Source organism: Bombina bombina, chromosome 7 (genome assembly GCF_027579735.1).
Source record: "Bombina bombina isolate aBomBom1 chromosome 7, aBomBom1.pri, whole genome shotgun sequence".
Lineage (NCBI taxonomy): Eukaryota > Metazoa > Chordata > Amphibia > Anura > Bombinatoridae > Bombina > Bombina bombina.
In genome coordinates this window covers 134,349,380-134,362,796 of record NC_069505.1, presented here as the reverse complement: position 1 = coordinate 134,362,796, position 13,417 = coordinate 134,349,380, and the positions used below count along the sequence as shown (strand labels likewise).

Below are 13,417 nucleotides of genomic sequence, written 5' to 3'. Positions count from 1 at the left end.
ATTCACTTTAACATTTCCTTCTCCCTTGTTAGGCACTCCGCAGTGTGCTCAGGATCAGTTCTTGTGCAGTAATGGGCGCTGTATTGGGCAGAGAAAACTTTGTAATGGGGTGAACGACTGTGAGGATGGAAGCGACGAGAGTCCACAGCGAAACTGCCGTAAGTATTGGTGACCCATCACATGCCATACATAGCAGATCTCCCAGGATGCCTTATGTATCACACAGGCTCTGGCTTGCTATTTCTCCATAATTACAACTCTATCTGTCTGTCTGTCTCTTTCTTTCTCTCTCTGTCTCTCTCTTTCGCTCTCTGTCTCTCTCTTTCGCTGTCTTTCTCTCTCTTTCGCTCTCTCTCTCTTTCGCTCTCCCGCTCTCTCTCGCTCTCTCTCTTGCCCTCTCTCTTGCTCGCTCTCTCTCGCTCTCTCTCTCTCTTGCGCTCTTTCTTTCTCTTTCACTCTTTCTCTCTCGCTCTCTTTCTCTCTCTTTTTCTGTCTTAGAATGTGTTATCTAGTAAACCTGTTTTGGGGTTTGTCCATCTGTGCTATCAGCATTTTTAGGGTGTGCATTACTGTAGCATCTGCAAACCTCAAATGTATCAGCAGCCATTACAATTTCTCTGTTAGACAAGGCAAGAGATACATCAAGGAAAACAATAGTGGTTTTAAAGCATCCTTTGCAAGCAACACCCGTTAGTATAGTCTTGATCGCCCCCTGGTGGTTACTGTAGTATCAGATGGTGTTAACATATTTCCTGCAAATTAGATTATAAATTACAATAAAATACTTTTACATAACTTTTTTTTTATTATGTTTGTTTCTCTTTTTTTATGTGAAACTGAAATATACATATATATATAGATATAGATATATAGATATATTATTTATTTTCTTTCTTCTGTTATGTGTGATCAGTCCACGGGTCATCATTACTTCTGGGATATTATCTGCTCCCCTACAGGAAGTGCAAGAGGATTCACCCAGCAGAGTTGCTATATAGCTCCTCCCCTCTACGTCACCTCCAGTCATTCTCTTGCACCCAAAGACTAGATAGGAGGTGTGAGAGGACTATGGTGATTATACTTAGTTTTTAGAACTTCAATCAAAAGTTTGTTATTTTACAATAGCACCGGAGCGTGTTATTACCTCTCTGGCAGAGTTTGAAGAAGAATCTACCAGAGTTTTTCTTCTGATTTTAACCGGAGTAGTTAAGATCATATTGCTGTTTCTCGGCCATCTGAGGGAGGTAAAAGCTTCAGATCAGGGGACAGCGGGCAGTTGAATCTGCATTGAGGTATGTTGCAGTTGTTATTTTCTGAATGGAATTGATGAAAAAATCCTGCCATACCGTTATAATGAACATGTATGTATACTCTACACTTTAGTATTCTGGGGATGGTATTTCACCGGAATTACTCTGTAAAAGTACATTAAACCTTTTATTAGGTATTTTTCATGTTAAACGTTTTTGCTGGAATGTAGAATCGTTTGCATTAATGAGGTACTGAGTGAATAAGTATTTGGGCATTATTTTCCACTTGGCAGTTTGCTTGTGTTAATTATGACAGTTTCGTTTCTCTCTCACTGCTGTGTGTGAGAGGGAGGGGCCGTTTTTGGCGCTCTTTGCTACGCATCAAAAATTTCCAGTCAGTTTTTCTGCATGATCCGGTTCAGAACTCAGGGGTCTTCAAACTTCTTTGAAGGGAGGTAGATTCTCTCAGCAGAGCTGTGAGACTTATATAGTGACTGTGATTTAAAACGTTGTTTAAAATTTAATTAGTGTTATTTTACTAATGGGAACAAACCTTTGCTAAAAAGTTGTGTTGTTTGTTAAGAGTGATGCTATAACTGTTTTTTCAGTTCATTATTTCAACTGTCATTTAATCGTTTAGTGCTTCTTGAGGCACAGTACGTTTTTATTAAATAAAATTGTAACCGAGTTGCATGTTTATTGCTAGTGTGTTAAACATGTCTGATTCAGAGGAAGATACCTGTGTCATTTGTTCCAATGCCAAGGTGGAGCCCAATAGAAATTTATGTACTAACTGTATTGATGCTACCTTAAATAAAAGCCAATCTGTACAAATTGAACAAATTTCGCCAAACAGCGAGGGGAGAGTTATGCCGACTAACTCGCCTCACGTGTCAGTACCTGCATCTCCCGCCCGGGAGGTGCGTGATATTATGGCGCCTAGTACATCTGGGCAGCCATTACAGATAACATTACAAGATATGGCTACTGTTATGACTGAAGTTTTGGCTAAATTACCAGAACTAAGAGGCAAGCGTGATCACTCTGGGGTGAGAACAGAGTGCGCTGATAATTCTAGGGCCATGTCTGATACTGCGTCACAGCTTGCAGAGCATGAGGACGGAGAGCTTCATTCTGTAGGTGACGGTTCTGATCCAAACAGATTGGATTCAGATATTTCAAATTTTAAATTTAAATTGGAAAACCTCCGTGTATTACTAGGGGAGGTCTTAGCAGCTCTCAACGATTGTAACGCTGTTGCAATACCAGAGAAAATGTGTAGGTTGGATAAATACTTTGCGGTACCGGCGAGTACTGACGTTTTTCCTATACCTAAGAGATTAACTGAAATTGTTACTAAGGAGTGGGATAGACCCGGTGTGCCGTTCTCACCCCCTCCAATATTTAGAAAGATGTTTCCAATAGACGCCACCACACGGGACTTATGGCAAACGGTCCCTAAGGTGGAGGGAGCAGTTTCTACTTTAGCTAAGCGTACCACTATCCCGGTGGAGGATAGCTGTGCTTTTTCAGATCCTATGGATAAAAAATTAGAGGGTTACCTTAAGAAAATGTTTATTCAACAAGGTTTTATATTACAACCCCTTGCATGCATCGCGCCGATCACGGCTGCGGCAGCATTTTGGATTGAGTCTCTGGAAGAGAACCTTAGTTCAGCTACGCTGGACGACATTACGGACAGGCTTAGAGTCCTTAAACTAGCTAATTCATTCATTTCGGAGGCCGTAGTACATTTAACCAAACTTACGGCTAAGAATTCAGGATTCGCCATTCAGGCACGCAGAGCGCTGTGGCTAAAATCCTGGTCGGCTGATGTAACTTCTAAGTCCAAATTACTTAGTATACCTTTCAAGGGGCAAACTTTATTTGGGCCCGGTTTGAAAGAAATTATTGCTGACATTACAGGAGGTAAGGGCCACGCTCTACCTCAAGACAAAGCCAAAGCTAAGGCTAGACAGTCTAATTTTCGTCCCTTTCGGAATTTCAAAGCAGGAGCAGCGCCAACTTCCACTGCACCAAAACAGGGAGGAGCTGTTGCTCGTTACAGACAAGGCTGGAAGCCTAATCAGTCCTGGAACAAGGGCAAGCAGGCCAGTAAACCTGCTGCTGTCCCAAAGACAGCATGAACCGAGGGCCCCCGATCCGGGACCGGATCTAGTGGGGGGCAGACTCTCTCTCTTCGCCCAGGCTTGGGCAAGAGATGTCCAGGATCCCTGGGCGCTAGAGATCATATCTCATGGATACCTTCTAGACTTCAAATCCTCTCCCCCAAGAGGGAGATTTCATCTGTCAAGGTTGTCAACAAACCAAATAAAGAAAGACGCGTTTCTACGCTGTGTACAAGATCTATTATTAATGGGAGTGATCCATCCGGTTCCGCGGTCGGAACAAGGACAAGGGTTTTACTCAAACCTGTTTGTGGTTCCCAAAAAAGAGGGAACTTTCAGGCCAATCTTGGATTTAAAGATCCTAAACAAATTCCTAAGAGTTCCATCGTTCAAAATGGAAACTATTCGGACAATCTTACCCATGATCCAAGAGGGTCAGTACATGACCACAGTGGATTTAAAGGATGCTTACCTTCACATACCGATTCACAAAGATCATTACCGGTATCTAAGGTTTGCCTTCTTAAACAGGCATTACCAGTTTGTAGCCCTTCCATTCGGATTGGCTACGGCTCCAAGAATCTTTACAAAGGTTCTGGGTGCCCTTCTGGCGGTACTAAGACCGCGAGGAATTTCGGTAGCTCCGTACCTAGACGACATTCTGATACAAGCTTCAAGCTTTCAAACTGCCAAGTCTCATACAGAGTTAGTTCTGGCATTTCTAAGGTCGCACGGATGGAAAGTGAACGAAAAGAAGAGTTCTCTCTTTCCTCTCACAAGAGTTCCATTCTTGGGGACTCTTATAGATTCTGTAGAAATGAAGATTTATCTGACAGAAGACAGATTAACAAAGCTTCTAAATGCATGCCGTGTCCTTCATTCCATTCAACTCCCGTCAGTAGCTCAATGCATGGAGGTGATCGGCTTAATGGTAGCAGCAATGGACATAGTTCCCTTTGCACGCCTACATCTCAGACCGCTGCAATTGTGCATGCTGAGTCAGTGGAATGGGGATTACTCAGATTTGTCCCCCACTCTGAATCTGGATCAAGAGACCAGAAACTCTCTTCTATGGTGGCTTTCTCGGCCACATCTGTCCAGGGGGATACCGTTCAGCAGGCCGGACTGGACAATTGTAACAACAGACGCCAGCCTTCTAGGTTGGGGCGCTGTCTGGAATTCTCTGAAGGCTCAGGGACAATGGAGTCAGGAGGAAAGTCTCCTGCCAATAAACATTCTGGAATTGAGAGCAGTTCTCAATGCCCTTCTAGCTTGGCCCCAGTTAAAGACTCGGGGGTTCATCAGGTTTCAGTCGGACAACATCACGACTGTAGCTTACATCAACCATCAAGGAGGGACAAGAAGCTCCCTAGCAATGATAGAAGTATCAAAGATAATTCGCTGGGCAGAGTCTCACTCTTGCCATCTGTCAGCAATCCACATCCCGGGAGTGGAGAACTGGGAGGCGGATTTCTTGAGTCGCCAGACTCTTCATCCGGGGGAGTGGGAACTTCATCCGGAGGTCTTTGCCCAAATACTTCAACGTTGGGGCAAACCAGAGATAGATCTCATGGCGTCTCGCCAGAACGCCAAACTTCCTCGCTACGGATCCAGATCCAGGGATCCGGGAGCGGTTCTGATAGATGCTTTGACAGCACCTTGGAACTTCAGGATGGCTTATGTGTTTCCACCCTTCCCGCTGCTTCCTCGATTGATTGCCAAAATCAAACAGGAGAAAGCATCAGTGATTCTAATAGCGCCTGCATGGCCGCGCAGGACTTGGTATGCAGATCTAGTGGACATGTCATCCTGTCCGCCTTGGTCTCTACCTCTAAGACAGGACCTTCTGATTCAGGGTCCATTCAAACATCAAAGTCTAACTTCTCTGAAGCTGACTGCTTGGAAATTGAACGCTTGATTTTATCAAAACGTGGTTTTTCTGAGTCGGTTATTGATACCCTGATACAGGCTAGGAAGCCTGTTACCAGAAAGATTTACCATAAAATATGGCGTAAATACCTATACTGGTGTGAATCCAAAGATTACTCCTGGAGTAAGGTTAGGATTCCTAGGATATTGTCTTTTCTACAAGAAGGTTTAGAAAAGGGTTTATCGGCTAGCTCATTAAAGGGACAGATTTCAGCTCTGTCCATCTTGTTTCACAGGCGTCTGTCAGAAATTTCAGACATCCAAGCCTTTTGTCAGGCTTTAACTAGGATCAAGCCTGTGTTTAAAACTGTTGCTCCGCCATGGAGTTTAAACTTAGTTCTTAACGTTTTACAGGGTGTTCCGTTTGAACCCCTTCATTCCATTGATATAAAATTGTTATCTTGGAAAGTTCTATTTTTAATGGCTATTTCCTCGGCTCGAAGAGTCTCTGAGTTATCAGCCCTACATTGTGATTCTCCTTATCTGATCTTTCACTCAGACAAGGTAGTTCTGCGTACTAAACCTGGGTTCTTACCTAAGGTAGTCACTAACAGGAATATCAATCAAGAGATTGTTGTTCCATCCTTGTGTCCAAATCCTTCTTCAAAGAAGGAACGTCTTCTACACAATCTGGATGTAGTTCGTGCCCTCAAGTTCTACTTGCAGGCAACTAAAGATTTTCGCCAAACTTCTTCCCTGTTTGTCGTTTATTCTGGACAGAGGAGAGGTCAAAAAGCTTCTGCTACCTCTCTCTCTTTTTGGCTTCGTAGCTTAATACGTTTAGCCTATGAGACTGCTGGACAGCAGCCTCCTGAAAGAATTACAGCTCATTCCACTAGAGCTGTGGCTTCCACTTGGGCCTTTAAGAATGAGGCCTCTGTTGAACAGATTTGCAAGGCTGCAACTTGGTCTTCGCTTCATACTTTTTCCAAATTTTACAAATTTGACACTTTTGCTTCTTCGGAGGCTATTTTTGGGAGAAAGGTTCTTCAGGCAGTGGTTCCTTCTGTATAATGAGCCTGCCTATCCCTCCCGTCATCCGTGTACTTTTGCTTTGGTATTGGTATCCCAGAAGTAATGATGACCCGTGGACTGATCACACATAACAGAAGAAAACATAATTTATGCTTACCTGATAAATTCCTTTCTTCTGTTGTGTGATCAGTCCACGGCCCGCCCTGTTTTTAAGGCAGGTGCATATTTTTTAAATTATAATTCAGTCACCACTACACCCTTGGTTTCTCCTTTCTCGTTGGTCTTTGGTCGAATGACTGGAGGTGACGTAGAGGGGAGGAGCTATATAGCAACTCTGCTGGGTGAATCCTCTTGCACTTCCTGTAGGGGAGCAGATAATATCCCAGAAGTAATGATGACCCGTGGACTGATCACACAACAGAAGAAAGGAATTTATCAGGTAAGCATAAATTATGTTTTTTTAAGTAATGGCCCTTTAAAGGGACAGTTTACTCAAAAAAAATTCTCCCCTTTAATTTGTTCCCAATGATCCACTTTGCCTGATGGAGTGTATTAAATTGTTTACAAGTATTTCCATTATCCTTATATTGGCATTTGAAACAGTTGATTTAGCCTGTGGTATTCCCACCCATCCTGAAAGTTTTTGGCCTGAAGGCCAAGCTGTGTTAGTAGAAGAAATTATACTCCCGGTGGGTTATACAAGAGATAAAGTAATAATTTAACAAACGCTAGGATTTACCATCACTAAAAATCAAGGGGAGTTTCATTTATCAACTGAATAAAAAAGGGTGCTAAACTCACCCTTACTGTGCCATTGCACAGTGCTAAATTCAGCGGCTCAGCAATCTTCACAGCACAGCAATCTTCTACCAATGAGGTACCACTTGCACCTCTGAACCAATAGCGGTGCGTGCATACAGAAACCTGTCAGTTGACAAGCACGGCTATTAGTTCAGAGGTGCAAACGCAACCTCATAGTCGATTGCGATTGGAGAAACTTAAAGGGACAGTCTACTTAAAAAATTGAACAAAGCAAATTTGATGATAAAAGTAAATTGGAAAGTTGTTTAAAATTACATGCCCTATCATGAGAATTTAATTTTGACTTGACTGTCCCTTTAACATATTAAAATATACATGTAATAGGTGGGCGGAGCTTGGAGGCCATTTTTGGCTCCTAACAAACAATGAATATTTAAATGTTTCATGTACTGTTTACAAGCTTATAGATGTGGGACCAGTTGCAGAATGCTTCTCTGGTATGTAACGATAAGTAATAAAAATTATGTATTGTGTCTAGACTGTCCCTTTAAGAGTAGAGAAGTAATTAAATGTACAATTAAAGTGGTAGAATAGTTTAGTATATATGTACTTAGGCAAGCAGCTGATATGAGTTTGTTATATTCAAAGATGCTACAGGAACACCCTTTCAAATTGATTGGGCGCTCTTTCCCACCCCACTGGGAGGTTGATTTCTTCTATTGTCTCTTGTTTACAAAGTCTTCTTGTTATAGCCAATACTGCAGTATTTAAAATGTCCATATATGTGGTGGTATCAACCATCAACATCAATATAATTTATTTCCAATAACAAAATAAAGATAAAGGAGCTATTTGTAAATAATTTCTTATCTCTACTTCATCCTCTTCCTCAGGCCCTCGCACAGGAGAGGAAAATTGTAACCACCAGAATGGGGGCTGCGCCCAGAAGTGTCAGACTGTGCGTGGGCTGGTGCAGTGCACATGCCAAACAGGATACAGACTGATGGAAGACGGGAGATCCTGTGAAGGTGAGAGAATTCTGAAACTTCATTGGCAATGTATTTGTAACTTGATTAACACTGCATTTTCTTATATACTTATTAACCCTTTCATTGCTAAGGCAGCACAACCATTTTCTTGTCAACTTACAGATCCTTTATTGTGTTGTGCAAAGAATTTCTTTGTACTATTTAGTCATCTTGGAAGTGCTGTATTTACACATTTAGTTTCCTACCCCAATTATATTATCAGGCAACTATAGTTTACAGAGATAACTGATCCCCCCCCCCCCCCCATTATATAGCCTTGCAGCGTCATCGGATCAGGATCTATTAACCACTTGACTACCAGAGAGGACAAAGTCATTGCATAGGGATGCGTTGCAGTTATTACTAGCAATTAGATTAGCTCCCTTACTCTGCTGTAAGTAGCATAAAACCTTATTTAAAAGGACAAGAAACCTCACAATTTTCTTTTGTGATTCAGATAGAACATACAATTTTAATCAACTTTTTAAATAACTTCTATTATCTATCAAATTTGCTTCATTCTCTTGTTATCCTTTGCTGAAGGAAGATTGGCAGCTAGCTGAGTATATCTAGTTAGCCAATCACAAGAGACAAATGTGTGCAGGCACCAATCAGCAGCTAGCACCACTAGTGTAGGATATGTGCATGTTCTTTTTCAACAAGGGATACCCAGAGAACAAAGCGCATTTGAGAATAGAAGGGAATTTAAAAGTGTCTTAAAATGTCCTGCTCTATCTGAATCATGCAAGTTTATTTTTTACTTTCCTATACCTTAAAAGCGCTGTTTTTCAAACCTGTCCTCGGGCCTCCCTAAAAGGTCACATTGTGAGGATACCTGAACTGGAGCACAGGAGAAATAATCAGCTGATTAGTAAACCTGGTTATATTATCTGCTCTTATCCAAGGTAATCCTGAAAACCTGGACCACTGTAGAGGCCTGGGGACAGGTTTGAAAACCAGTGCTTTAAAGGAACATGAAACCCACAATTTATTTTTTTATGATGTAATAAAATATAATTCAGATACAACACTGTATTCTAAACAACTTTCCAATATACTTCTATTATCAAATTTGCTTATTTCTCTTTGTATCCTTTGTTGAAGGAGTAGCAACACGCTACTTGGGGCCAATGACAAGAGGCATATATGTGCCGCTACCAATCACCAGCTAGATCCCAATAGTACCATTACAGGCAAATTGTTTATTTTGTTCTGCTGTATCAGGGATGGATAACTGGCAGACAGATTGTGGCCCTCTGCACTAGGTTTTGCGCCCTCAGGGAAAAAGTAGAACTGTGAATCTGTGACATAGGTTTCGTGGTCCTACAAATAAGTTCTTTGGGGACTTCTGGTTCTGGGCAAACTCAAATGAGATGGAGAACAGAGTGTACCCTGCAACATTACCTAAAGCTGCTTTATGACACTGGACATTTTAGGAAATGTATTATTTGTTCAATATCTATAAATGAATAGGAAGCCCTTAAAGGAGACCCGAAATACAGTAGAACTGAATAAATAACAAATACACAATTTAAATATAATTATTTTGAATTTAAAATGAGCAGTAGAATATTTTCTGGCAAATTTTAAACTTAAAGGGACAATAAACCCAAACATTTTCTTTCATGATTCAGAAAGAGAATGCAAATTTAAACAACAATCCAATTTACTTCTATTATTTATTTTGCTTCATTTTTTAGATATCCTTATTTGAAGAAAAAGCGATGCACATGGGTGAGCCAATCACTAGACATGTGCAATTCGGTTCGGTTCGGAAAATTCGGCAGATTCGGATCGAACCGAATTTCTGAATTAAAATACTGCCGAATTTACCGAATAAATCCGAATTAGTTCGGATTTATTCGGTAAATTTGGATGGACATGGATTACACTAGTAGTGTACAGTATATTAGGTTATATCACTCTGCTATGGGTTACACCTAATATACAGTACATAATACTAGTCTAATACACAGCACACATACCGAAATTCCGAATTTCCAAATCGAACCGAATCCAGCCAAATTTTTTCGAATCCGAATGAATCCGAAACAAATTAATTAGAATCGATCCGAAACGAAATTCGAAAACCTCCGAACCGAAACAAATTTTTCGATCATGCACATATCTACCAATCACACGAGGCTTCTAAGTGCAGCAACCAATCAGCAGCTACTAAGCCTATCTAGATATGCTTTTCAGCAAAGAATATCAAGAGAATAAAACAAATTAGATAATAGGAGTAAATTAGAAAGTTGTTTAAAATTACATGCTCTTTCTATATTATGAAAGAAAAAAAATTGGTTTTATGTCCCTTTAATCCAATTTCCCCCCCCCCTTATCATGTGACTGCTCTCAGCCAATCACAAAATGCATATATACTGTGCACTTTTGCACATGCTCAGTAGGATCTGGAGCCTCAGAAAGTGTGTATATAAAAATCATGAGCTTGTTTTGTTAATGGAAATGTATTGGATTTTTTTTTTTAAGTTGCATGCTTTATCTGAATCAAGAAACTTTCATTTTTACTTTAGTGTCCCTAAACTATACATCTGTGGCCCCCATGTTATAGGAAGTTGGCCCTGAGTGTGCAGCTATATCATTAGTTATTAGGGCATATATAATTACAAGTAGTTATACCAAATGAAAGAGTGAGGAGTTTTTCTGAATTTACTAATAAAATATTTTTATTGAATTGCTGTATTATTTTATTAGTAAATTTAAAGGACCAGTAATCAATAAATGCACAATAAAAAGACAATGTGATTGCACTTAGTTTGAACTTCAAATGAGTAGTAGATTTTTTTTCTGACACATTTTAATGTTATGTCTATTTCCACTCCCCCTGTATCATGTGACAGCCATCAGCCAATCACAAATGCATATACGTTTATTGGTGACTCAAAACGTCTAAATATAAAACGTCTGTGCACGTTTTGTTAATGGAAGTAAATTGGAAAGTTGTTTAAAATTGCTGCTCTGAGTCATAAACGTTTAATTTTGACTTAAATGTCCCTTAAATGGTTACAAATGAAATGAGTAGAAATATGGAGAGAGAGAAAAAAGATACTACTAAGTAACGTGCTTGTTATAATTTAGCTTAAAGTTTTGAGATTGTTTGTTTAGTGACCACTCTTAAAGGGACATTAAACACTAAATAAATGCTAGATAGAATGATGCATTCAAAGAAAAACTTAGTCTGAGAATAACATGTAGATGTATTTTTTAAAGTTTCATTAGCTGTTTAAATAGTGACAAAACAAGTGTAAAGTTTTAGTGTCTACAAAACAATAGGAGCTGCCATGTTGTAACTCAGGTTACCTTCTCTGCTGTGGCCAATTAGAGACAGTTATAAATAGGTCACTAGAGTGTGCAGCCAATGGGTATGTGGAATATAACAGTGTTCTGCACTTCCATTTCTAACAGTGAAAAGCTCACAATTTCAGAATGTAACTACGGGAAAGGGGGACAAAATAAACAATGAAAGTATATTGTAGAGGTTTTTTTTTAATATACAATATATAATTTTATATTATCATCTCAAAGTGTTTAATGTCTCTTTTAATGATGTCAACAAGTTGTAGAAAAGGGTATAGATATTAATTATACATATAGAAAGAGAAGCGTTTTCTCTCAGGAATGAACAAAAGCCAAAGGCTGTAACGATCGTCTGGGGTCGCCATGTTCCTTGTTCAGAGAGGGATTGCCTGGTATTATGGGGCTGGATTGACGTTACTAGGCGAGATCAGACTGATATACTTCAGGAACGTTCTTCTCTGTGATAAGCATCACTGGGTTAAAAGAAGCTGCTCCCAGGGGGTAAATCCCAATAGAACAAGCTAACAAGTTATTGAGCTGTTGTTCGTTCCTGAGAGAGCGCTTCTCTTTCTGTGTTTAAATATTTCATCCCCGGCTCCGAGGGGCACAAAGAATTCATATCAAGATTGTTTTGGAGGCTGATAAAATGATTGCGATCACGTGATTTCAATGCCAAGATCGTATCATGGAGGACTGACTATGATGCTAGGCACACCCCAGTCCGATTTTCCATTCCCTAAAAGAAAAATGGTGCAGGACGCCATACTCAAAAACAACTGCAGCAAACAAGATGTTAGTGTATTTTATTCTTGCTAATACTCACTGGCTGTTAAAGGGATATGAAACTCAATTTTGTTCTGTCATGCATCATATAGAGCATGCGATTTCAAACAACCTTCTAATTTATTTAGATGATCACATTTTTTGTTCTCTTGGTATCTTTTGTTGAAAAGCAGGAATGTAAGCTCAGGGACGTGCACGTGTCTGGAGCACTGTATGGCAGCAGTTTTTATCCATTTATTTCCTACCATGTAGTGCTCCAGATGCCTACCTAGGTATCTCTTCAACACAGATCATAAGAACAAAGACAGTAGAAGTGATCTGGAAACTGTTTTTAAAATGGTGCGCTCTGTCTGAATCATACAAGAAAATGTTTGGGTTTTATATCATACACACAGCTACAAGCCTGGCTGGGAAACATTGGTTTACTCAGAATTAAATGTATATTTTTTTAAATATTAATTTTAGAAGAAAATAAAAGACCATACCCCTTTAATTTAAAGGGGCATTCTAGTAAAAATGGACATGCACATTATTAATTTTCCGCTTTGAATAGAAATGTTTTCCAATATACGTTCTTCATCAAAAATGCTTCTAGTAAAAATTATCTCTGTTTTAGTGAAAGCTTTAACTGACCAGGCACAAAGCCTGAATGTGGCTCCTCATGGGAGGAGTCAGTATACCAGTCACACAGTAAAAGGTATCACTGAAACAGTAAAAATGATCTCTGATTTAGTGAAAGCTTTAACTGAGCAGGCACAAAGCCTGAATGTGGCTCCTCATGGGAGGAGTCAGTGTACCAGTCACACAGTAAAAGGTATCACTGAAACAGTAATAGTTTTTACTAGTAGCATGTTTACAAACACAAGCAAGAAGCAAATAATGCTTCAATGAAAGAGAAGTATTTTACTGCTACTCTTTCACAAACACGGTAGACAGTTTTGTATCTCAAGTGTCTTCATTTCTACAGAAGAACAGCACTTTTGTTCTTTCCTTAGTGCTGAGCTCTGCTTTGTCATTGTACTGACCTTTATGCTGTATTTCACAGATGTGAACGAGTGTGCTCAGGAAGGTTTCTGTAGCCAAGGCTGCCAGAATACGGAAGGCGGCTTCCAGTGCTGGTGTGAACCTGGGTACCAGCTCCGGCCAGACAAACGCAGCTGCAAAGCTTTGGGTAAAGGAAATCTTATTGCATTCTATAAAATTCTCTGTTTGCATTTGTTCTCAGTCAAAGGATCAGAATAAT

At 40.0% G+C, this 13,417-nt stretch overlaps 1 protein-coding gene across 4 annotated transcripts in view; it reads left to right on the top strand.

Moving 5' to 3' along the window:
- The window catches only part of LRP4 (LDL receptor related protein 4), a 170,206-nt gene that overhangs the window by 94,026 nt on the left and 62,763 nt on the right, over positions 1 to 13,417 (top strand). For all 4 annotated transcript variants that reach the window (XM_053720312.1, XM_053720313.1, XM_053720314.1 and 1 more), the window contains exons 9-11: positions 33 to 158; positions 7,939 to 8,073; positions 13,220 to 13,345. In XM_053720312.1, coding sequence (XP_053576287.1) covers positions 33 to 158; positions 7,939 to 8,073; positions 13,220 to 13,345 — 387 coding nt within the window. The remainder of the gene's footprint in view (positions 1 to 32; positions 159 to 7,938; positions 8,074 to 13,219; positions 13,346 to 13,417) is intronic.